Here is a 27,038-nt window from a genome sequence, read left to right as displayed (position 1 = left end):
TTCTGTTCACACCCAGGCTACATACCGTTGCCCCCGTCTTCGGGGCTGCCACTAACAGAATGGGAGGAGGAGCCATACGGGTGGCTTGGCTGACATTCTAATCAAGATGGCTGCAGCAGTTAGGCTGAGAGAGGATGGTTGGCCCAGGTTAACCCAATAAGCTTCATTACTTATATTAGGTTCCAAGGCCAACACCTTAATCTCTACCCTAAACTAAGTGTTTAGACATGTAACCCAGATAATTAGACAGTAAGACTTCCAATTCTATTTTATTGTATTCTGTTTTGCTGTTTAAAGAAGCTTGCCATCTTACTGTAAAATTTATATTACTACTGTATCATAAAAGCACATGGTGAGGCTCATAAAAGCACATGGCATAGTGGTTAAGAGCAGTGGCCTCTTATCTGGAGATCTGGATTTGATGTCCCACTTCAGCTGGGTGACCTTGGGATGGTTACAGTTCTCTCAGAGCTCTCTCAGTCCCACCTACCTCCCAGGGTGACTACTGTGGGGAGAGGAAGGGAAGGCGATTGAAAGCCACTTTGAGACTCCCTCAGGTAGTAAAAAGCAGGGTACAAAAAAATCTCTTCTTTTTAGCAGCGTAAAAGTCAGCAGAAAAAACTTTAAAAGCCAGGCTTCTGCCCCAAGAAGCACAAGGATTGCATGAAAAAAGTTCACATTTCAGTGTGTGTGAGAGAGAGATTTAAAATGCTGTACTTTTTAAAAAGCCAAAAGCATGCAATAACTTTTCATACCAACCAAAATAACACCGCACAGTATGAAAGCATTCAACTATTTCAGAATTTTTCAGTACACTGAATTTTTAAACTCAGAAAGGGTGGTCTCTCAGGCAGAAGGCAGGATCAAGATTTGCACTGCGATCATAAACATGTTGATTCGTGTGTCCAATTGAATGCAGTGAGGCTTACTGACTAGTAAGTTTGTTCATGATTGTGTCCTTTGTGTACAACATCTGGAGGGAAATTAATTATATAATGGGTGGCACACACATCCTTGATTACAGCAGAACAGCAAAAAAAAAACAACAACAACAACAACATCCCTTCCCTGTATTCCATAAGAATCTGTTGACCAAGTCTTTCAATGTTTCTTTAATACATCTCAACCCATTTCTGTATTTTTCCATTGCACAGACATGGACTTTACGTCAGAAAAAGAGCCTGTACCTTTAAGAATGAATGGCAGGGGGAAATTTGGCTGAGGTCCAGAGAGACAGGTTAAGGAGGAAGCGGACAGTCTGCAAGCCCTGAAGTAGTAATGAGTTCAGTAAGGCTTTTACGTCTACTGTAAAGGAAGCAGGAAGCTTGGTGGACAAGCCGCTCTCTGTGGGCCTAATGGACCAGCTACCCTTGTTCACTTTAAATTTGTACAGTTCATAATAAAAAGCTAAGTGAAGCACATCCTGTTCCATGCAGACACTAAATGAAGCACAGGCAGCTAAAGAGGCACACACTGCAACTCACTTGGCCATTGGCTAGATTTGCCTGTCCCAGGCATTCTCAGAGTTTGCGTTCCTAGTTGATATGGAATAAGTTAGATGAATTACCCTGTTAGACATATGTTGGGCAGGGTTTTCCCAAGGAGAGGTTGCTGGGGGAGAGATGGAGGGAAAGTTGAAAGCAGGGGCAGATAAAGGTAGGTTGTCTAGTGGGTGGGAAGGAGAGAAGCTAGAGGGGCTTTTAGGAAAGGTAAAGAGGAAATAGTGGAGGAGGGGAGTATGAGGTGTCCCCTGCAAATGTGGGTTCCCTGCTTGTTTGCATTATGTATATAATACATGTGATAACACTAACATGCTAAGATTAGTGATGGATTCCAATATCGTCTGAACACAGTTGTAAAAATACGTTTGCTATCATGGAACCAGTGAAACAGCCACACAATGTGGCTGTTCTTCAGGGGAGTTGCTGATGAAGCTGCCTTATGCTGAATCAGACCCTTGGGCCATCAAGGTGAATATTGTCTACTCAGATTGGCAGTGACTCTCCAGAACTTCAAGTTAAGGTCTTTCACATCACCTACTGTCAATCCTTTTAGCTGAGATCCTGGGGATTGAACCTGGAACCTTCTGTATGCCAAGCCTGAGCCACCCCCACACAAACCATTCTGTTATTTGACATTTACTATTTATTTATATAATAATGGCCTTTCCTCCCAAACATTTGTGGGTTCCAGATATCATGAGAATAATAGTCCATTTGCTTGTGTCTTTTTGTCTTCTATGTTGCCTCATTTTATATACATCATAAACTGAATATTGCTAGTAAATGTTGTTTCACTGATGGGCCAAGTGTTTTCCAAATGCATTCTAAAAATTACCAATGTACTTGGCAGACTGTTCAGATCACTTTATGGAGGAGTTTATCGTTTCATCAGAAAAATGATAACTGAAGTCTAAGGGGACCGTAGAAGATGTATATTCAAGAATTTAGCCAGTGTCAAAACCCTGTGGTATTTGCCATATGTTGTACTCCTATTTTGATTTGGTTTTGCAAACAGGCAGCCATTAAGCTCTACGAATTCCACATGCCTCTCACACATGTCACTCACATTCTCTAGTCTTCTTCATGTCCCCCCCCCCATCCTGCCAGTCACCTTTTGTAATTCATATTCCCCCCCTCCCCACTAGCCCAGCACCTGGGCTACTTCCTACTGAGAGTGACCAACCCCCCCTGTTGCCATGTCAACCACCTACAATCCCAGGCAAAGTGTTACCTTGTAGGGGAGAGGGGATAGACCGTCCAAAAGGTATTCAAGACCTCAACTGGGGATATCTCCCCAGTTCCAAGTTGCTTTGATATTTCCCATTAAAGAGTTCTGATTTCTACAAATCACGAGTCTTTGTGGTGTCTACAGAGCAACCCTCATAGCCAGATGCATAAATTGGTTCTGAAAATCAGAAACATGATCAGTTCATATAGAAGAAAACGTTAGAGACTTTTCCTAATAATGCTCATATGAAAACATTGCATTACTGCATATATATGAGGAATAGTGGAATAAAAAAGTAGTAATTTTTTGGACACATTCATTCAAAATAATGGATTTCGTAGAAGGGTATGACCTGTACCCCAACCCTGCATCCCTCTAAGCAATCCACTGAAATCATCGGCACCACATATTGTTCTCAAAATAATCAAAATTGGTGCTTTCAGTTTTGGTTTGAAGCATCTACATTTAAAATATGATGATCAAAATGCCCGTTTCTCTCTGGAGAAGTCTGACTGAATCTAAGAAAAGATTAAATTACAAATTTCTTATGTTGCAGCCTTTTCCATTAGTGTCTTCTTCCCGGTGGCTAGTGAAACGGGGTGAATTGACAGCATATGTGGAGGACACAGGGATTTTTTCTAAAAGGACCTCAAAGCAACAGATGTACTTCTTCCTCTTTAATGATGTCCTCATCATCACTAAGAAGAAAAGGTAAGAACTTTACTGAATATTTACTGTTTATAGTGGACAGCTGCCTCCCCCTTTCCCTTTTAAACTTTTTAAATTTATTTAATTTACTCACAATAAATTTATTTAATTTATTATTTTACCCTGCCACCGAAGAAGCTAACAAATTAAATGCACACATTAAAATTTCACCTGAAAACGTATTAAAAACAACACACAAATACATCAGAGGCAGGGCTTAAAATAAGTACAAAAGTTTAAAAAACAATAGTTAAAACATTGGAGAGGAAGGAGAGATCACAAGGACAGCTCCAGATGGAGCATACTGCAGTAATCTAACATAGCGATCCCCAACCTGTGGACCGCGGACCACATGTGGTCCTTCGACTAATTGGAGGTGGGCCCCGAAGGACGCCTTCTCCCCCCCCCCCGGCCCTTTACTTCATCCCCCCTAGCCCTTTACAACACACTTCATTGTTGTGGTATGTCTGTATCTTATTTTGAAGGGATGTTTAAACATTACCATAATGATCAGAGAGCATTAGGGCAGTGGTTGAGAGTAGAGGAGTAAACTACCCCCCCCCCACCGGGCCTCAGTAAAAGGCTGAGGAAGAGACCCTACAGAGACCCTACAGAGACCCTACAGAGACCCTACAGTCTCTGACCAAGAGACCCTACAGTGGTCCCTGGTGATAAAAAGGTTGGGGACCACTGATCTAACATAGATGTAGCCAAGGCCTAGCTGCAGAAGGAGATAGACAAATCTCCCTGGAGGAAGACTTCCAGAAAGTTGGTAATGCTCTCGGAGGCAGAAGTCCTCAGCACTGCCACCCAAGATCCCTTCTGCTGGAGATGTTGTAAATAGAACCTCTGATCTTTAAAGACACAAAGTATATGGTCTAGGCTTGATCCCGCAGCCTTGCCTCTTCAAGAATCAGGCAGTTATTTAGAAGACATTGGAAGGATTTTGATACACATCTGTTTTTAGTTAGAGGTGAATTTTAACAGCCTCGGTTTTAGAATGTCTGGAAAAATTGATTGTCCTGTGTATTCTAAAATGATTATACATTGTTCTTTTCTGTTGTCTTGTAAAATGTTTATCTATTTAGTCAGACCCAACTATTTACTCTGTAGCTATTAGCCAGACCAGTGAGGACCAATTAGGCCATCATTACAAAATTAATCCAGTCTGAGTTTGCTAACGTGTCAGAATTATCCTGGGGATTGGGTTGGTTTAATTATTGCATGTTTAACAGTGGCTAATATTGTCAGTGTATTTAAAGAAAGCATTTGAAAATGCTTCACATACCAAAGGTGCCATTAAAAGAATTATATGTAACATGTACATTGAGCAATCAAGCTGAAAGGCATCTGAGCAATGAGACTTATTCAAGTTTAGCTATGAGAAGGATAAGGTATAATCTCAAAGCCTGAAGCATAACCTCACAGTTCTTTATGCTTTAGTTGTTTTGAACATCAGTTGAATACGTGGTTAGTTGTTTTGGAACCTGCATCTTTGGTCTTGCATTTCACGTGATGTTTATAGGTATATGACTTAATTTGTTTATGCTATCATATCTTCAGATTGTACTATAATACAAATGAGTACAATAAATAAATTATTTGATTTGGTCTAAATGTTTAGTTTAATTGTTCTGCCTTTTCCAGTAATTAACTTATCTTTAATATGTCCATATGTTTAAATTACTTGACATTGTACAATTAGGTTTCAAGATCCCCTTCCAAGGATAAGTACATTATGTGTGGTTTTGAGGAATTCATTTAGGGCCTTTCAGCTTTTTATTATTTCTCTTTTCTGTAAATAGTACAAGGGAAAAATCAGATATGATTGTTGAATAAGGGTAGCAGAGCATGTTTGAATTAATGAGAAAGTTTAATACCAAGATAAATCATAGCTCTGAATCCACGTCGATGTCAGATTTCCCCCTCTGAATTTGCACCACAGAAAAGACATAGAAATCCCTCAGGCATAATTCAACTTGCTTTGTTGTGTGTGGAAAAGTAAATGTCTGAGATAGAGCCTGTTTTTCCTCACTATGGAGGAAAAATGAATATCAAACCAAGAGACCCTACACTTCTATGAACATGAGAGACCTCCAGCATTCTGTATGAATAACCTCAGATACAGTTGCTCAACTGAGGAGGAAACAAGATATTTTATTCAAAAACTATAGGATCTCTCAGTTTGAGCATTTCCCTGTAATGAGGATAACTAAATGGAGGAATATGATATGATTGCCTAAATTCTCCCTGAGGAAAATCTCAAAAATAGAAACTAATATCTGTACAAATTGTACATTAGTCTGCAGAAAATAGAAAATGGATTTTTGAAAAAGAAACTTAAAAAAAATTAAGCTCTTGCTTGGAGCATACAACATTGAATTCATGATATTGAATTCATATACCATACTTTGAGAGCCGTTCCCAGGATAAGTAAGTGAGGTCAACATCTGTCAGTTACTACAATACTCTTAAGACTACGTACAGAATTTTAACTAAAAAGAATGCTTGAGTTGTATTGTGATGGCTCCCTGGTCAGGAAATGGCATGATAAGGAAATAGTGCCATCTCTAATACATCTCACAGAGGAATCATTCTAGGCTGGTATTATAGCCACGTATCTCTTCATTTGGCCACCTCATGAGAAGGAAGGACTCCCTGGAGAAGAGCCTAATGCTGGGAGCGATTGAGGGCAAAAGAAGAAGGGGGCGACAGAGAACGAGGTGGCTGGATGGAGTCACTGAAGCAGTCGGTGGAAACTTAAATGGACTCTGGGGAATGGTAGAGGACAGGAAGGCCTGGAGGATCATTGCCCATGGGGTCGTGATGGGTCGGACACGACTTTGCAGCTAACAACAATATCTTCATTAAGGAACCTGAAGAAAGTCACAGTCGCATGAGCACCCACTGGCCTGTTTTGGGGAAGAATGAAAGCATAGATCACTTTGAAAGAATATTATACAGATTCATGGGGAAGAGGTTCATCAATAGTTACTGGCCATTGTGACTAAACAGAACCTCCCTATTTGAGGCAACTAACCACCAACTTCAGCAGAAGGCCTTGGCCTCTATGTTCTGTTTGTTGTCCCTGTAAGGCAACTAGTTGGAAACTGTGTGAAATAGGATGGTGCTAGACCATTGGTCCAATCCAGTAGTGTTTTTCTGTTAGATTGTTTACTGTTTTGTCAGAATGTTGTTTTCTCTGTTTATTGCTATTATTATTATTGCTTTTATTTTATATGGTTACAGAGTTCAGTGTACTGTTCTTTGTTTTCATTCCAGCCTCTTCAACATGGTTTGCTGTAGATTTTAATAGAAATAATGTTCCCGTTATTCAGAAAGGGGATTTAATCATTTGCTTTTTTCTTTATTTAAATACTTTTTACCCACTGTCGACCTCAGCACCATCCTCCCCAAAAGACGCCGGACAACCATACTTGGGTTTAACTGGTTTATTTGAATGGTCTACATCAGAGTATATCTAAAGGGGGGGGGGTTGCTAGGTAGTCCACAGCAACTCTCACCAAGCAACTTCACCCTAGCTACAAACATGGCTAGCGATTTCTGTTTATCCTCACCTGCATGTTAACTGGGCTGAGAGGGGTCAAGCCTCAACTCCTTCCCTCCATGTGCTGCTCAAACAGCTAGGGGTTGGTTGATGCTGCTCAACACCAAGGTGTTGTTGCCTTACAACAAATGATAGTATCTTGTAGGGCCATGTATTAACCATGCAGGCTGGCCTCTGGCTGGACGAGAAGGATGGAATAATTGGAGGATTTATTTATCGCCTGCTGCCTTAGTTGTTGGTTGCAATAAGGAAAGTTTTATGGGGCTTTTATTGTTTTACTCTTTTATTATTGTAAACCCTGTGAGCCCACCAGGGAATGGCGTTATATAAATTGGTAGGTAGGTAGGTAGGTAGGTAGGTAGGTAGGTAGGTAGGTAGGTAGGTAGGTAGGTAGGTTGGATGGATGGATGGATGGATGGGTGGGTGGGTGGATGGATGGATGGATGGATGGGTGGGTGGGTGGGTGGATGGATGGATGGATGGATGGATGGATGGATGGATAGATTTCTTCTGCCACACAGACTCGAAGTGGCTTAAAAATAAAATATACTGCAGTTCAAAAGATATATATAATCCAGCAGATTGTCATACACCTTTGAAGCTGGTTGTTGTTGGTTCTACCACTACCGCAGCATAAAGGCCCACAGCTGAAAGACAAAGGGCCAAGAATCAGAAGCTTGTTTCTGGATATGCCCAGGCTTTAAAGGACCTGGTGGGGTAGGGAGGACAACAAATGCTCTGCTGAGGTCTTTATCCAGCAGGTTAGATATTACCAGTATGTTACCAAAAGTAAATGTCTTACATGTTACCCTCTTATATGTAACCAAAAGTCAACCAAACAAAAGAAGCATCCTTCCAGGAATTGAGAAATTTGGTATTTACCCAGTGGATGCTTCTAATGAAGGAGAAGAGTACGTTCCATACAGAAACTATGTTGGAAGCTCTATTGCATATGATATACCTATGCACACATATAATTATCCTCCAGTGAGCTACAAAAATAAATATCCGTACCTAAAGTTTCATAAATCTTCTTTGATCTTCTCCAATATACATGTTCCATTCTCCCCCACCTCAGTTGTGCACATCTATGTTTTGTTTCTTTTAGAACAATAACTCTTTGCACAGCTCTAAGGCCTCTTTAATGGTTTCCGCACATTTCAAGAAGGCTTCGGTAAACATATATTGAAGCCGTAGTTATGAAATAGTCTTACTTCATGTTCTACAATCCCCTGAGGATACTACTAAAATTCTGTCTGTGCCTAATGACTTGTCAGCCACTGATATAATCCTTGAAGTGGAATGTAGCTGGACTTTTTAAAGTGGTAAGTCAGCCAAAGGTCAAATAATACTTTGGAATGCTACCTGTCCACAGCTGGTGCTGCATTCACCAGGAAAAAATGCAGAATAATGTTAAGCCTTTGGATTCCTAATTAAAGAACTTAAATGACTGAGGCATCATCATTTTTAAATAACTACTGTACAACTTTTGGGGATCTCAGTGCAAGAAGTATTTTTGAAGCAAAATTTTGTATTTAAGGTATTGTTACCACTGAAGCAAATCTTTGCATTTTAATAATCATTGACTTCAATGAATTTAGAAAGATGTAACTATTTAGGATTGCACTGAAAGTGCTGCTTTTATTCCATATTTGTTCACCCCTTTTGCATGATGATGGTGGCAGAAGGGTATTATTGACAATGATAATCTAGGTTTTTTAGCCACCATAGTGGCCCTATCAAGACAGAGGGACAGGGTATAAATCTTGTGGAGAAAGAGAAAGATGGCAGAAATGAATTGTTGACAATGATTGTACCAGAGGACAAGCAGTTGAATGATCTCCTGTCTGATGCATTTATAGATTGTATAATGGCCAGCCTGAGTAGATACTAGGAGATCTGGATTTATTGCAGGCTGCAGGGGCTGTACATATCCCATTTCATGGCTTTTTGACCACACAGTTCACAGCCCCCCTTCTATACATGTGTGTGCATTTCATGTATCTGACTCTAGTTGTCAAAGTCTATACAAGTTGCCACAAAGTCTATACAAGTTGATCTGAGAAATTTTTTAGCGCACAGCAATATTCCAGTTTGTTTTGCTATGATAGGACCTCTCCCCAATAAAGTTACAGGTTTAGTCTCCAGCTTTTGTAGAAATTGCTTGCATTCCAAAGAGGCAGGTCATAGGCAAGCTTAGAGGCACGGGGGACTATCAGAGCTCTCTGAAACTAATGTGAAGATGTAACAGCTGTTTGGGCTTTGTGTTTTAAAGTAGTTAAGAGGATGTGAAACACATGGGAATAACCACATGATTTACCAGATTATCAGTAAAGGCATGAGAGTTGCAACTGAACCATTGTGCCGTTGTTGCACATCTTTTAATTCAGTAGAACTTTTGTCGTCTTCTCATTTTCACTGCCATATTGGAAACCACTTCATCTTTCTTCCATTAAGATTTGAATAAGGATTCTTCTGTTGAACATCACCAAGTGCAATTCATGTCTGGTCTATGCTAGTGAAAAGGAAGCATTACGCAAAGCATTTAAAAATCCATTTGAGTGCAACTTCATGACATTTTACAATCTCTTGTAAGTGTACAGCCTTTTCGGTGTATTCTGTAGGTCAGTGGTCCCCAACCTTTATTAGGCTGGGGACCGGCAGGGCATCGGGCCGCGCTCGCAGGGACCGCACCCGTGCGGGCCGCGCCCACGCTTCTGGCCGCGCCCGCGGGCTCTGCCCGCGCATCAAGCCGCGCCCACGGATCGGGCCGCGCCCGGAAGCCACGCCTGCGGATCGGGCCGCGCCCGCGAGCCACGCCCGCGGATCGGGCCGCACCTGCGGGCCGCGCGGGTGCGGCCTGCACGGGCGCAGCCCGGCCCTGATTCCCTCTCCCCGTCCTCCCGCAGTAAGTAGCTTCCCGGGCCGCAAGCTTGCGGCCTGGGAAGTTTTTTACTGCGGGGGGTGGCGGGGAGAGGGAGCTGCGGCCCGGCGGCATGGCCTTTGCGGCCCGGCGCCGGGCCGCGGCCTGCAGGTTGGGGACCACTGCTGTAGGTCATCTTACCTTCGCATTCCAAGATGCTCAAATCTACTGCAAGTTAAAAAATCTTCTACAACTTAGAAAACCTTATTCTAAGACAGGCCTGTACAATATGGAACTCACAAAATCAAACACAGCCCTCCCTAGAACATCCCAGGGACTTTATAATCCTTCTAGTTTTATTGCATGCATCAACAGGAGGGCTTTCAGAGTTCTGGAAAGCCAAACTACCACTATGGTTCATATTCTGTGTTCCTCTTGGTGGGGAGCAAGTTGGGCACAGCTGTTCTAGAAGAAATCTTCCTGCAATCTAAAGAAAGAAAAGATACCAAAAGAATCCAATTACACACAGTCTTCACCCCCCCACACACACACCCCAAACCCCCTCCCCTACATTTTCCATGGTTCATCCTTTTGTTGCTGTTGCCTTTGTTATTCTTCCTTTCCCTCTGTTCTTTTTATCCTGGATTCTCATCCCTTCCATCATTCTATTGTGGGTCCAGTGTTGAACTGGGACAAGTACCTGAATGTTTGTTTAATTATATTACCCTGTAAAAGTAACATACAGTTCTATGTATATTGATAATGCTGTTTAATTAACATTTTTTGTCCAAGTGGGTAGCCGTGTCAGTCTGAAGCAGCAAAACAAACTTAGGGTCCAGTGGACTCTAAATTTATTATTTTTTGCTGTTCATTCTTCACCTTCGTAGGGCAACAAGAAACTTTTTGAAATATCTTTTTCCAGATTTCTTTTTCAGGCTCCATAGACCTTACAGTGTGTTGATCTCAAAGTTTTAATGTTTATTGCCCTCATTTGCTTTTTTAAAAAGCCAAGCTAGCACTATCAATGATCTGACAGATGGACTGGAGATCATTTGTTCTCTGGTGCTAACTGACAGAGTACTGGTTCCTGTTTAATTATACGACTTGGCAGATTCAGTTTCCTGGAAAAGCAAACTAAGAAAGGAATGTTGCTTCTAACGTATTCTGAAATACGAATTATACTGCTGTGTTAGAAAGGCTTATAAAATAATAACAGGGCATCCTCTGTCGGTCATTTGTTCTGTGCTTGACATTAGACTAGTCTCATCTCCTCCTTTAAATGGGACAAAGTGAGGTTGCTTGCATCATCAAAAGAACTTCAGAGGCATGTAAACTGCATCACTGAATAGAATTCTGCGGGGCTCAAAGATGAACATCATTTGTCTCCTTGGCAAGTAGTTGCTTTGTAAACATTTTGTATTTCCCCCCTTCTTTGCTCAAAGGAAAATGCCTGGCAATTACATGCAATGGAATGTTTTTAGAATCTGGCTGTGCTGCAAAACCTGAATCCCAACGCATTTAGTGGTGATTTGTCTCTAAGCAATTGTCTGTCTTTCCTCTCTGCCTTTGTTTTTGCAGTGAAGAGAGCTACAATGTCACAGACTATTCCTTAAGGGATCAACTGTTAGTTGAACAGTGTGACAGCGAAGAGCTGAATTCCTCTCCTGTAAAAAATAGCACCACTATGCTTTACTCCCGGCAGACTTCGGCAAATCACCTCTTCAGATTAACTGTCCTAAGTAACCATGCAGGAGACAAGATTGAACTACTGCTGGGGACTGAAACTCAGTAAGTAAATAACACATTTTTCTCAATCTGCTTTTCACGTCCAGATTTCCATCTCATGGAGAAGAATAGACAGTTCCCCAGGTTCTACTGTCCTTTGTCCAGTGAAGTAAAAACCATACCATATCCCTCCTTTTCAGTGGGCCAAGGGACCTTTCACAATGACTAACAATCTCTTCTTTCTCACGGGAATGCCAAATGTTGTCAGGCAGCTGTTGTTAATGAACCGATCAAAGACCGTCATTAATAGCTTTATTTTGGCTAAGAGCTTTATTTTGGCAATACATTGCTACTTCTATATTTAATTCAGAGTTTTTAGAATTTGTTTCAAGGAGCCCCCCAGTATCAATAAATGACAAGAAAGACAGAAAAAGAACAGTAACAGTACTTTTATAATTTGGTGTCTGTTAAATTGTAGTAGTAGTAGTAGTAGTAGTAGTAGTAGTAGTAGTAGTAGTAGTAGTAGTAGTATTTCGATTTATTTCCCGCCACTCCCAAATGGCTCGTGGCAGGTTACAGTGTTTTAAAACCCCATTAAAACTCCCATTATAAGACTTAAAAATATCACAGCATGGCGGCACAATAATAAAATCTCCTTCCTACCCCACTTCCTAAAAAAAAAGGGGTGGTGGTGGAGGAGAAGGAGGTCAACGGTGTTCAAGAAGAAGCCCGGGGGAGAGCAGTCGATGTACCACAGCAGCCCCAGCCTCAACCATAGACCTGGCGGAAGAGCTCCGTCTTGCAGGCCCTGCGGAACGTCGAAAGGTCCCGCAGGGCCCGCAGCTCTCCCGGGAGCTCATTCCACCAGGTGGGGGCCAGGACCGAAAAGGCCCTGGCCCTGGTCGAGGCTAGGCGTGCATCCCTAGGGCCAGGAATTGTATTTGGTGACATGGGAATAGCCAAGATAGTGTGACTTTTTGCCCCCCAGCACAATGTTGGAAAGTTTCCTTGTCTTTTCAAGTGGATCTGGCTGGCTCATATGTCTAAGTAGCACAGGATTTCCTCCATTTATTCTCCCAGCAATGCTTTGAGGTTAGGCTTGGCTAGACTGAGGGACAGCAGCATGCTCAGACTTGGGGGCAGGGGGGAGGCACAGGAAACAGTGAAGGAAATAAATATGTCAGGATTGTAGACGAATGGACAGATGCATCCCTAATTGTGGGATGTTGAGAGTAATTCACTGAGACCCTGTCACTGCACTTCATCTGTCCCCTCCAAAGAGTTGAGGCATCCATACTACACATACCATAGGATGCCTCCATGTTTGGAGGGGGACAGATGGAGTGTAGTGGCAGAGTTGGACTAAGGTTGGGCCAAAGCATGCAACCCTAGTGTGGATCCTTTCAAGTCTATGATCTTCTCCATTGTCCTCCTTCCTTTTAGCTGGGTTTTATGGGAGAGAATATGCTGGTGGTATTTCTTGTAGAACCTAAGATCACAGGAGAAAAAACACCCCTAATTTCTTCCATAGATAGCCTGAAAAAAAGAAAGGAGGATGGGTGATTTCACACACTCGATGTTCCTTATGTCTCCTTCAGTGTAAGGGCAGACTCTTTTTCTTGAGTTGTCTGTACATGTCCCAGGAGGAGTCAATGAAGGCTGAGATCACTGGTGACTGCAAATAATAGCTTGGCTAGCAAACCCAACCATAATATATGGCCCCTGATTAAAGTGTTTTCTTCTCAGTCTGTAACATTGCAAATGGAATGTTGGCAAAAATATCTCAGAAGTGGGGGGGGGGAGGCTCTTTGGCATGGCCACTTTGTAGTGACAGATAATTTTGTCATAAACTTTGCTCTTGCTCTAGCTGAGTAGCTCCTTTTGATAAAGTTTGTCTAATTTGACTGGTAAAAAGTTGAACATAAATTGAAAGCTATTTTTCCTTTACTACATTCAGAATACTACTTGACAGAGGCTAGTCATACATAATCTTCTCTGCTGGCAGTCTGAATGTCCGGTTCTGTATTTCTGTCTGGCTCCATAAAGAGATTCCTCATGGAGGTGCATAGGCACACTTTATGCTTTAACATTCGCTGATGTGCCAAAATAATAATAATAACAACAACATGCATAGGATTTGCCAACTGACGATCAGGGGCTGTTTGTGAGCAGCATGTCCAAGACAGCTTGCTATGAAGCCATGAAAATTGTGTAATAAAATTCTTTGTTGCTTGGGAAACAACTGAAATACTGAGGGTGAGTGTCATTCTTGTTTTGCTGGACCAGTTCCAGGGGGTACGCTGTGTTAAACAACAGAAAACAAGAAACACTTTGTTCTCGCTGGGGTAGATCCCAATGAGAGAGAGAGAGAAAAAATTCCTTGCCTTGAGATGCCATTAGCATCCAAGCAGAATTCTACAAAGCTCTAAGATTGTATGTGTCACCATAGAAACTAGAGGCTGAAGGGGTTTTCCCCGTACAATAGCCTACATGTCATCTTGCCCGGAAAGTTTTCCAGCCTCCCCTTCCCCCCCCCCCCAATCACAACTAAAATTTCCCTGAAACTACATGCCATATTGTAAACAATTCCTACTGGACAAGGTTAGAATCAACCACTGAAAGGCCACTGCATCAGATTAATAAACAGCATAATGCAGCTAGTGAATTGAACCGATTTCAAAACTCGTAACCAGTGCCCATTCTTTGAAATATGTAAGTATTCAATAGAACCTCAACAGAGGAAAGGAAGCTGCCAGTTGTAATCTCTAATGCTTGACTCACATTGATACTGCTTGCGGCTTTTAAGCCAGGACAGAATGAGCCAATGTGGGTGAAAGTCTTTTGAATGTCGCTACGGTATTCTATTTCCTGTGCCAAGGTGCACATCTTGTAACCTAATAGACTAAAAGGCATTGATGAAATTCCCATTTTGTCACTCTCACCGTGTTCTACTCAGACGGGTTTAATCCAGTTGCCTTTTCTCATTTCCATTTTTTTTTTTTTTGGTACTGAAGCTTTGTATGTCATGATAATACAATTTCCGAGCAATTTGCTGGATTCATGCTACCTTTTTTGATCTTGAAGATGAACCTTCAACCTTCTTACATGTGCCATAAACCATCTTTGAAATGTAATTGGGATTTCAGGATTTAAAGAGAAGCTATAACCTTTTTCTTGAAATGTGTTTTTTTCCTTTTGCATAACTATGTGAGCATGTGAGAAGTGCTTTGACAAAGGTCGCACAGAAGAACATATTTCTCTGAAATAAGCTTTGTACAGTGCTAGGACATTATGACAGGCTCAGGTCTTAAATCTGTTCATTTAAAAATGGCTGTAGCCAAGCTATTTATTTGAATAGTTCAAAGACAGATTGTTCTTGACCACTCTGTCAGCTGTTATTACTTCTGATTTTTTCCTTAAAATGTTCTGTTAACAATATGTTGCTTCTATGGGCTTGGTTGTATACTGCTGGGTTTCTCTGGCATTGATTTCTCAGAATATCGTTCTCTCTATATTTTAAATTTTCCAGAGATTTCTCTGGGGTATGCACATGCACGCATACACCCACACACACACACCCACACACACACACACTTATTATCTTATCAAACCTGGATTTAGTTTACTGCTTTAAGCACAAACTTTCTTATGAGTAGTGCAAATAAAGTTATACTTTGAAGCATATTTATGAAATTATAAAGCCGTCAATCTGTTAAAACAGAACTATGACCGTGTATCAAATTGTAACTGCAAACTGCAAAAGGAGAGTTTAAGCTGCTGCCCTGTGTGCTACTTAAACATCACAATTTAAGAAGCAGGAAAACACAAAAACTGAAAATAGAAGCTATTTATTTTGTAGCAAACAGAAGTTATTTTTATTTGGACTTGGAAGCAAGCAGTCTTTATACAGTCATAAAAAAAAAGCAGACTTAGATACTGTGTTAAGTAGCCGCTATGATCCACTCCCACTAAAGTAAAGGCCGCTAATGTTAGCAGAAGGGTTTCTTTGTAAGTTATAGCAAGGTTGCCGAAGAACCAATTGTATCCAATGACTGATATTTCCATGGCATAGCACTGGCAACCAAAAGTTAGACTTAATATATATTCATACAATAATTTTAATTTAGAATTTAATAATGCAATTAAAGAATTCATTTTCAAAGCAAGGTGTACATGGTAAGCACTTCTGATTGCTCAAGAATCATGCCTTGTGTAACACTACCACTTGCACAATGACCCTTACCTTAACAGTACACAATTTACTTGGAGATGCACTCTCCTGATATTTTGTTTGATACACACCATTGTTCTCTTCAACAATATATTAACATCAGTATGCCATAGTGACAAAGTTAGTCTCATTTAAACCAGTGGTCCCCAACCTGCGGGCCGCGGCCCGGCGCCGGGCCGCAAAGGCCATGGCGCCGGGCCACGGCTCCCTCTCCCCGCCCCCCCCACAGTAAAAAACTTCCCAGGCCGCAAGCTTGCGGCCCGGGAAGCTTCTTACTGCGGGGAGGGCGGGGAGAGGGAATCAGGGCCGGGCGCGGCCCGCGGGCACGGCCCGATGCGTGGGCATGGCCCGCGCGGGCGCAGCCCGATCCGTGGGTGTGGCCCACGCAGGCGTGGTCCCCGCGGGCGCAGCCCAATGCCCTGCCGGTCCCCAGCCTAATAAAGGTTGGGGACCAGTGATTTAAACAACCAACATAGCCTTTGAAATCTGTGATATGTAAGGGCATTAAGACATTACAAGACACTGAGGGGTTCTCAGCATCAGCCCAAACACATTGCAACACTTCATGTGTGCAGAGTTTGACTGAAAGCTTCCTGTTTGATCAAGCTCCAGGTTGCTCCGATGCCCCAATGCAGGGGCCTTGGCTAAATCAGAAGTTGTCTATTTCTCGCAAACTGGGATTATAAAGGTGTAAGAAGTAAACAGATTCCAGCCCCTGAAGAAGATGGTTGCTTTGGAGGGTGGACTCTATGCCATTATACCGCCCTCCTCACATTCCACCCTGAAATCCCCAGGAATTTCTCAACCCAGTTGAATGAATGGCAAAGAAAAGGATCAGTCATAGGTCAGCAGGTTTTGCGTAATCAAGAGAAGAAGAAGAGTTGGTTCTTATATGCTGCTTTTCTCTACCCGAAGGAGGCTCGAAGAGGAACCTGGTGTGTGTAAAGTACTGTCAAATCACAACTGGGGTTGGGTGCTTCGGCCACCAAAGTGGCCATTCCAGCCCGAATCAGCCAGTACCGCAGTGCAGGGGGAGGGGTGGCACTGGCGCTGCCCTTCCCCCCGTGCTTGCTGCTTCGGGCTGGAACGGCCACTTTGGCAGCCGAAGCGCCCAACCCTAGTCACAACTCACTTATGGCAACCCCAGCAGGCAGCTTTCAGGACAAGTGAGAAGCAGATGTGGGTTGCCATTAGCGTCCTCTGTAAAGTCTTCCTTGGTGATCTCCCTTCTGAGTACTGAACCTGCTTAGCGCCCAAGATATGACAAGCTCAGGCTAAACCATGTGACCTTCTCTCCCAAGAGATTCCTTAGGTATATTTAAAAATAATTAAAAATTAACCCTTCTCCCCACAAAAAATTGACCCGAGGAAACAGAGAATGCTCATTGCTCTCAGGATGCTGAAGGTCAGTGAAACGAGAAAAGGGAATAGGACATGATCAAAACCAAAAATCTTCTAGTATCTTTGGAGGGTAAATAGGGTCAAGATGGGAAACAGCAGTTCCTTCTGGGTCTCTGTGGGTTCTGAAATCATAGAACATAAGAAGGCATAAGAAATCTGAATCACAGAGCATAAATCCATAAATTCTTTGTCCTTCAGGAATGAACGTGCTCGCTGGATTACTGCCCTTGGACAGAGCAGCGATAGACGTTCCATGGATAGGACAAGTAAGTATAAAACATGAACTTTGATATGAAATAGAAGTGTTTAGCCACTGTTGATTTCCACTGGGGGAGATAAGTGAGGTATAAAGTGGCTTTTTGATGTATAGGTTTCACAAATAATGGCAAAGTGAATGTATTGCCTTGAATTTGGCCTTTCAATGTTGCAGTGGGTTGTGTGCGTGAAACAATCTCTCTCTCTCTCTCTCTCTCTCTCTCTCTCTCTCTCTCTCTCTCTCTCTCTGTGCATGTGCATGTATGTGTGCGTGTGTGATGGGACCCTGAATGAAACATACATTCTAAACAGAATCTGAACAGTTGTTGATAAACCATTTTCCAAAGAGTTATATTGAAATCATTGTTACTTTATTTAAGCAAGATTTGTTTAATTGTGCCCTTAAAACATGCATAAGCCAGCCTTGCTTCTAAAAGATGGACCCAATGCAGATAACAACAATAAAATCTCTACATCATAAAACCATTAAAAATAACAATTTAAACAATGACATGTTTAAATAACTGCCTGCTTTGTGTGGGTATGCATCATGTAAAAATTCAAGTCCAATTCACGATTGCCCTCTTCATTTTTATTGGCCGCGGGAGGATGACTGATTTATCAACCTACATACACTAGGAGTGCGCATTCTCTAACTGAGCCAAAGGTTTCCCTGAAAAATACTGTCTTGGTATTTTCAGGGTATATTTCAGCTTCCCATATGTATCCAGGTTTTCTTGGAATTTTAGGTAGATCTGAAAAAAAGAAAGAAAGATGGGAGCTGTCTGTCAGTCAGGCTTATACCATCCCTTTAAACTTTAAAGGGGCTGTAGAAGCCAGTCCAAGGAACAGCCAGGGTGGTGGGGAGCTGAGAGTTAAAACTGGGCTGCAAAAGAAGCCAGCCCAAGATCAGCTGGGTTGGGGTGGTTGAGAGCTCCCCACCAGAACAGCTCTGCCAGGATAGTTGTGCCTATGAGGAGCCTTTCAGACATGGCTCTCCACTGCCTTTTCCTGCAGCTTGGTTTAAATCAGGATCAGGCTAGTATTTTTCACTGGTATTATTTGCTTTGTGTCGGTATTTGGATCTGGGATTTTTTGGGAATCCTGAATTTTGGGGGGTCCAATAGACCTAAACTGAAAAACATTGGTAAAACAACGCACAGCCCTAATGTGCATGTTGTTACGATTTGGTGAATGATCATATTTATCTGCAGTTTGCTTCTTCTGAAGATGCACCTGCTGGGTGGGCAGGTGGGTGTGGAGATGATGCTGTGTTCCAAAGTCTTCTATCCAGAAATAATTACAGTTAACACCCCTTGTAATCAATGGGATGTAAATATTTTCCCTGTGGGCATAATTTTCCATTTTATAAATGCAGCTTCTTTATTTTGAACGTGTGAAGCAGGCATTGTGGATTGCCTACCACAGAACATTGCCTCGAATCAAGTCAGCTAATTACCAGAAAGCAATCTAAGAAGCAATAGGCTTGTCATGCATTTGCTTTCACTTAAACTGAATTTGCTTTCACTTGGGTCAGTAACTATTCTTTCTTCTCAGCACTGACCCAGGTAGAGATCATCAGATCATATACCGCCAAGCAGTCAGATGAACTCTCCCTACAAGCTGCTGATGTGGTTCTGGTCTACCAAAAAGTGAATGATGGTGAGAAGATTTCTTTGCTGCTTAATTGCCATAAAAGAGAGCAGTCCTTTTCTGTGGTGCTATTCCATTTGTGCAACTATGCTCTCATGTACAAGGCCAAAGCATTGTCATTTTCTGGAGCATTTTTAGTAGATGGTCCCCACTTACTTTTGTTGCTTTTTTAATGGATTTGTAGGGTGATTGGTTTTAGTTAGCACGCATTGGGATTTTATTGTTAATGGTTTCATTCTGGTTTTGTAGCTGACTTTGTAGCAAAGCTTAAATGTTTTAAACAATGTAGAATGAATAATTTGGGAGAGAGAACTGACCCCAGCTTTTGTGGGCCGAGTCTAGAAGGGGGGTTACAAGACTCTTAGGAGAACACATCTACAGGACTCTTAGGAGAATATATCTACAATGCTTCTTTTCGGAACAGGTCTGTAGTATAATAGGCTTGTTTTGGGAGGGTATTCTTTTATTAAAAAAAACAGGAACAGGAACTCTATTTAATTGTATGTATCGTACAATACTCTTACTGCATTGCTTTCTACTTTTGCAATTCCATTTTTTGTGCTGATGGTAGATTCAAAACAAATACACAAGACTGAATTTTCTGCCAAGATGTGGTTATGGCTGTTGACTTAAGTAGCTTCAGAAGTCGGTTGTATGCATTCTTGAAGAATATGTTTACAGCTATTTCCTATGTAGCAAAATGGAACCAACAGTGTGCTTTTGAATGCCATCTACCAGGTGCAAAGTATTGGCCTTACGTGTTGGCTTTGTAAAAATGTCTGGATGGCCACGATGAGAAACAGGGTCTTGAACTGGATGGATTTTGGATCCGATACACCAGTTGGTATCTTCATTCATTCATTCATTCATTCATTCATTCATTCATTCATTCATTCATTCATTCATTCATTCATTCATTCATTCATTCATTCATTCCATTTGTATACTGCCCTCCCCTAAGACACAGGGTAGTTCACATGGAATGAAAAGCAAAAACCAATTGGCTATTGTTTTGTTGCCTTTCCTCTAGAGATTGAAAGCATTGAGGTCTTTATTTTTAATTGCAGGTTGGTATGAAGGAGAGCGATTGCGTGATGGGGAGAAAGGCTGGTTTCCAATGGAGTGTGCCAAGGAGATCACATGTCAAGCCACGATTGACAAAAATATGGAAAGGATGGGACGTTTGCTGGGCCTCGAAACAAATGTTTAGAGCCTCAGTACCTGAAGTTCTTCTACAATTTGCACTTCATCAGCTATGTGGTTGCTTGGGCTGTTCTAGATGGCCACTGATTGTAGCATGCAGAAGAGGGTCACAGCTATGTGCAGTTATTTGGAGTGGAAGAAGCCCAGGGCGACTGCATGCAAATAGGAATCGGCTAACGTTATTTGCAACAATAGGATTTTGTTTTGTTTTATAAATAAAGATTTTAATACAATAATAGTTTAAAACGTATATAGATTCCTGATAGTATGACCACTTGAGCTACTGTGGATGAGCTACTTTTGAATCTTAATCTTGGCAAAGTGCCTTTGTTTTAGAAAGTCGTTTTTAGGTCCATTCAGTTCACTCGCCATTTTACTTTGGTATTAGACCCCTTTCCTTTGTCTCTGTTCAGCCATGCAGATTCATGTGAAAAAACAGGCTTCCATTACACACCACTGATGTGGATCCTGGACTGAATCAGCTGGGTGTGTGTCTCTTTCGATGTACAACTGGAGTTGGTATATGACTGAGAACACAAGCTGCTGAGTATTAGTTATAAACCAGCCTCATTAAATTTTATGAGACTGGAATGTACAGTTAAATGTTTAATTGTGTTCATTCCAGTAGAACTCATAGTTAACTTTTGTTTGATTGTTCCCCATGAGTTCTACTGAAATGAACACAAGGGAGTTTCCATGCCTGCCACATAATTCTCATACCTGTGACTCTTACTTTTCAATTTTAATGTACTGGTATTTTGCATAATTTTTATTGGTAACTTTCTTCTGTTGGTTCCAGCCATTTTCCTCTTAGGCCTGTCATTGACAAAACAAGCTGGCTGTGTCTTGTTTCAAATAATAGATGACAAAGGTAGAGTTAAAGCAACATAGGTGGCCAGAACTGTTACATTTGATGATACTTAACCAGCTGGTCAGCAGCAAACATAGTTCTAGGCCAGCAACAGCTACTGGCTGTATGTCTTTTAACCTTGCCATTCAGAGCCAGGAAACAGACCGCTGTCTCCTATGGCCCCAGAGCAGGTATTCCTCACCACTCACCACAGAGCAGAGTTGTTTGACATGTCAAGGTCTAAATAGGTCTGGTTGAAAAAAGAGCTCATGCTGCTCTGTTTCCTCTTCCTCATGCAGTCTGGTTGAACAGATTGATGTGATCACATAGGGCTTTGGCCACCCCCACGTGGCAACACTGGTTCGTATATAGTGGTAGCTGTGAAGGCGGAGAAAAAGAGGGTGTTTAGCTGCTTTGAGTCAACCCTGGAGAGAAAAGCAGGGTAATCTTTCTGAAGAGAATCTGATTAACATGTTTATATTTATCTGGGCATTTAGGAGGTAAGATGTGGAAAAGCAGCTGCCTTGTGTATTACATGACAGCTTACCTTCAGCCTTCTTAGTAGAACATAAAAAACATTCATTTCATACTAATAAATTAAATTGTCCAGGGGGGGAAATTCTGACATCATCTATATCTTTAAAACTTTTGCCAGAATTTCCCTGCTCAACTTTAAAAACAAAAAATGGAAGAATTACAAGACTATTTTATGTGGCAGTGATTTGATCTTTCAGTTCTGTATTTAATAGTTCCCAAGTGTACGACTACCCCTCCTGTGAGTTGGTGTAGAGTAATCCAGGTATTGATTAAGAATATTGAACCTGAAGCAAACTTAAGATGTTGTTGACCACATGAAGTTGCATCCCAACCATGAATTACACAGTTAAGCTCTTTGGCCCCACGGTACTAAGAGTTAGTTACTCTTTCAGCTGAAATCAACAGGACTTTAATCAGATAAGCTGGCCTGTATGACTTCAAGTGTGGTTTTCCACGGGCTGGGGGCTAGTGGTCCTTGGCAGGGTCTCTTGGTATCCTGCCTGTCTGGAAGGGGAGCCTTGCTGTGATCTCTGAACGTCTCATTATAAATGTCCACGTTGGAGTTTACAGGCATTTATTTTTCAAACTACATTGTAAATAGGAATTAATTTGTAACTGCATTTGTAATTAATTTATAAATAGAAGTTAATTTTCAACTTCCTTCTTTTTTTGTAAATAGGAATATATTTTCTTCATCATGCATCCTAAGTGCACCTTTGTCTTCCTTTAGTACTGTTTTTTCCCCCTTAACAGGAATGACAAAAAAAAACAACAGTTTTTAGAAAAAAGGGATGAGATTTTTTACTTTGATTCTATTTTTTTCACTTGGGTAGAAATTACATATTGTAATATTTATATATAATGGAATTGAACAGTGAATGTTTGAATAGAGGTAAATCTGCACTTTCATCTATATGGAAGCATATATTTGTTATCGTGTAGGCTGCTGGAATCGGTGCTGTGTAAGGCACATTTCTAAGCACTCAGAGAGAAAGTGTGTAACTTTTGCAATGCTGTAGAATAAATCCAAACTGTTACACATGGATTTGAAGAGTTGCAGTGGCTGCCAGCCTGTCCAGAATGTATTGTAAATCTCCACGTGTAAATACATCTGCTCCCCACCTACATAGACTTGGTGTGTTTGTTAGCAGTGCTGAAATTACAGCATGCCTAATGGTTGTACTTGCTGGAAGGTCATCCTTTGGGACAACAGCTATTAAAAGGGTTGGATCACCCTAACTGCTTTCTTCTGACTCAGCAATACAGTCACAGTTCCCATATGTTACTGCAGGACTAATTACCAGGCAAAGAAGAAACACAGCTAACAGCTTTAAGTACTATCCGACCAGTGGGGAAAGAGCTTCCCCATCAGTCTTCATGCTCTTAAAGCCCTGTAAGGCCATAACAAGCCAGCAAAAGACTATTTTGAACAGTAGACTGCATTAGTACAATTATTCATGTCTCTTGACTTCATAAAGTTCTGCATACGGGTAGATGTGTAGCACATTAAAACTGATTTTAGTTTCTTTTATAATATTTTATTATTTAAAGTTTTTTTAAAAGCTCCAAAGAACTAAAAACATAACAAACATAACAAAGAAAGTATAAGTATCATTTAAAAAAACAGTATAGGAATTATCAGAGATAAAATAGATGGATATAAGCTACATTTAGTATTATTTAAGCACTTCAGTTTCAAAGTAATGATGTACTGGGTCACTGCTTGCTTGGTCTTTAATTCAACTATTACAAATTTATGATGAATTTATTTACCCCATTCTGCAAATCCACGTTCTTTTCACTTTTCTGCAAAAAGTCAGTGAGGGTTTCCAATCCGTTTATTGCAATAAAAGAGGTTATATTCTTTTCCCTAATCAAAGACGTAAGCTTGGCCATTTCTCCAAGTCCCCTCATTTTCATTGTCTAGGCCTCTACTTTAGGTATCTTTGAAGTTTTCCAATTTTATGGTATGTGGCCCAGATATATTCAAGCTTTTAGATATGATCTGTCCTGTTCTTCTCGGCCTCTTCCCTCCATTTTTGAGAAAGAATAGTCATGCAGATTAAGATAGACAGAAAAAAAGCACTTGTACCACACTGTAAGGGTAATGTGATACACACACACCTACTTCTGTCATTCAACCAGAATGCCTTGCCAAGTAAGTGGATGAAACTACTATATTTGCAGGGAAAGTATCAAGTGACCGTTATAATTCTTCCGTTCCTTTAATGCTTTGGGTGGGACTCAGACTAACCATGCTGCCAATTCAGTGCAGACTTTAATCAATTAACTGGAACAATAGACACCTTTTCAACTGGAGGGCCAGTTTGGTGTAGTGGTTATGAGTGCGGACTTCTAATCTGGCGAGCCAGGTTCAATTCTGCACTCCCCCACATGCAGCCAGCTGGATGACCTTGAGCTCGCCACAGCACTGATAAAGCTGTTCTGACAGAGCAGTGATATCAGGGCTCTCTCAGCCTCACCCACCTCACAGGGTGTCTGTTGTGGGGAGAGGAAAGGGAAGGCGACTGTAAGGAGCTTTGAGACTCCTTTGGGTAGAGAAAAGCAGCATATAAGAACCAAATATTTTCCGATAATATCAGGACTCTCTCAGCCTCACCCACCTCACAGGATGTCTGTTGTGGGGAGAGGAAAGGAAAGGCGAATGTAAGCCTCCTTCAGGTAAGCCTCCTTCAGGTAGAGAAAAGCATCATATAAGAACCAACTCTTCTTCAATAGGGATATAGAGGCATTCCATGCAGTGGCAAATGAAATTGAGAACTATTTTAGAGATTATAGCTGCTACAAGGAACATCTAGCCCAGGAAGTGATCTCTCCCCTTCTGATGTCATAAACATAGGGTAATGTAATGTAATGCGCCCAATAGGTCTAAACTGGAAATTAGGTTGCATTTTAGCATTTGTACTACTTCTTTCCTTCTATAGTTGCCCTGTTGGTTGATGTATGGGTCCTCCAGCCCATATAGACCTTACTCATGGAACACTGAATTTAAGATGATGCATTTCTTTTATGCCATTTGTATAATGTGGCGATGCTCACTGCACCAGTCTTGGAGCTGGCAGAGTTCCCAGCTATGCTGTTACCAGCCCTGACTGGAGGCCAAAAGCACAGTGAAGCAAAGTTACCCAGCATAGAGTCCAGGGGGTCTTTTACCAGTGGACAGAAGGCAGGTCCAGAGGGAGGTGGCAAAGCAGTGCGGTCATAAGGTGGTTGGAGGCAAGTGGCAATCAGTCAAGGTCATGGACAATGTGGTGGGGCAGACGTCCAGGCACACAGGTGTGGGCTAGGCAGCAGGCTCCCTCATGCACCCAGATTCAGCACTCAGTGCTAGGGTTGGGCGCCAGCATGCCCACACCTCCCCTCCCACCCCCTAGAATTTCAGCCCTTCCAGTTGTTTGCTGCTGAGTGATCCATGCACAGATGACTGCAATATCCCCTGGGTCTCTTCCTTGGGAGGCTTAGTGATTTCAACCGTTCTCATTTTGCGAGATTTTTTTGTTGTTCCATTTTGTACACCGATGCTGTAGCTTTCTTTGGCAAGTAGACAGTCTAAGAGTGCCAAAAATTCCATTAACCCATAGTTGCATAGCAAGGGGGTAGAGGAGAAAAAAAAAAGACCACCCTTACTCTTTGGCATTAGGTTTTGTATCCTGACACGTGAACAGAGAGGGTAACCCTGGCCAGCCTGTCACTAGACCAGAACAGAGCTAACTCCAGTTTCCCCATCTGAACTAAAGCACTACTGTGCTGTAATCTTGTCAATAGTAACTGTCAAACCAGTAACATCAATCTGGCTGCAAGTCTCTGGGTACACTCAGCTTCTTGAGTCACGAACTGGCTGGAGGGACAAAGCGAGGTAATGCTGTGTGTTTGGATACAGAACACAGTCAGCTCCGAACCTGGTTGTTCATATACCAGAAGTTATAATTCACAGAACCCTTTCACACTGATCAGACTTGGCAAAGTTAGTTTCCCGCAGAAGTTAATCCCCACATTAGAACAAGTAGCACAACCCACCATGTATGGCCCATTATATTCATCAGAGAGCCAACCCAGCCTTGCAAACGTATCCCATCAAAAACTCCTTTTATGATCATACCTCTGAAGGTCAAGGTGAATCAACCATGACACATCAACAGCCTGAAAAGGAAACATCCAATCTCAAGCAGTTTACAAAACGAAACTGTACTAACATGGAGGCAGTGCTTACTTGCTCTCTGCCGCAAGCAGTTGAGATTTCTTGTTTTTTAAAATTGCAAATATCCAAACAGAATTCATATTGTTCTAACTGGCCTTCTCTTTCAGCCTTCAGCTCCAGGTAATTCTGATTTCTTTTTATCTAGGCAAAGTAAATTTACCAGACTTTAGAATAATAGTCAAAACAGATAAAAGGGGGGATGTAAAGGGCTCATGACTCTCTTGACCCAAGGAATTGGGTACATATTGGTTGACTGTACAAGTTCAAGGCATACGCTCCCTACTTTCTTATTTTGTGCTCAGCAGAGCCTTGACATGATTAGGAGCTTCCTGTGACTTTAAACAGCTGTGCACCAGCAAGTTCAAATGGGGGCCAAGCCTTCCCCCCCCCCATTCATTACAACCTGAGAAACTGCTCCTGCCAAGTGTCTCTTCTGCGTGTCCCTAACTAACATTGCAGACGTTCCCGTCAGGCACTCAGCCCGTGTAATAAGTGCAGAAACACAGTGAGGAACACATCTTGGCAATGATGGTGTGCATACAATGAGAGTAGTGCTACAAGGTCCATGTGGACTCAGGCAGGTCAGTTAAATATGTATAAAAAGAATGGCTAAACCAACAAACCTATATTCTGATTACTGAGACAGAACTCTGGCTGCTGCTTAAATCCCACTTCTCAGCCCAGATCCAAACCTATGCTCTTCAGCAGGGAGTGACACCAAGTTCTTAACCTCCACTTAATTCTGTCACATTCCACAGAGGAACTTAAATCTTCAGGAGACGTGCGCTGCAAGTCCCATAAACAGATAATTAGAAGGATTTAGTTTTTTCTCATGGGGATTCTACGGATGTGCAGCCTAAGCTGATGGATTGGCACGTGTGATTCTCCCCTCTACTGTATAGCCTCTAGATCAGGGGTAGTCAGCCTGTGGTCCTCCAGATGTCCATGGACTACAATTCCCATGAGCCCCAGCCAGTGTTTGCTGGCAGGGGCTCATGGGAATTGTAGTTCATGAACATCTGGAGAACCACAGGTTGACTACCCCCGCTCTAGATGGACTGGAGTCCAAATGTTTGCTCGCATATCTAGAAAGAC

The 27,038-nt window shown here is 41.8% G+C and overlaps 1 protein-coding gene across 3 annotated transcripts in view; it reads left to right on the top strand.

The window, feature by feature from the left end:
• ARHGEF26 (Rho guanine nucleotide exchange factor 26) overlaps nucleotides 1-22,849 on the top strand; it is a 67,774-nt gene extending 44,925 nt beyond the window's left edge. For all 3 annotated transcript variants that reach the window (XM_077348639.1, XM_077348638.1, XM_077348640.1), the window contains exons 11-15: nucleotides 3,287-3,441; nucleotides 11,448-11,657; nucleotides 17,425-17,492; nucleotides 19,039-19,143; nucleotides 20,202-22,849. In XM_077348639.1, the coding sequence (XP_077204754.1) occupies nucleotides 3,287-3,441; nucleotides 11,448-11,657; nucleotides 17,425-17,492; nucleotides 19,039-19,143; nucleotides 20,202-20,344 (681 nt within the window). In that variant the 3' untranslated portion in view covers nucleotides 20,345-22,849. The remainder of the gene's footprint in view (nucleotides 1-3,286; nucleotides 3,442-11,447; nucleotides 11,658-17,424; nucleotides 17,493-19,038; nucleotides 19,144-20,201) is intronic.
• The last annotated feature ends 4,189 nt before the right edge of the window (nucleotides 22,850-27,038 follow it).

This window comes from Paroedura picta, chromosome 8 (assembly GCF_049243985.1).
Source record: "Paroedura picta isolate Pp20150507F chromosome 8, Ppicta_v3.0, whole genome shotgun sequence".
Taxonomy (NCBI): domain Eukaryota; kingdom Metazoa; phylum Chordata; class Lepidosauria; order Squamata; family Gekkonidae; genus Paroedura; species Paroedura picta.
The sequence above is the reverse complement of the archived record's forward strand: the minus strand, read 5'-3'. Positions and strand labels throughout refer to the sequence as shown.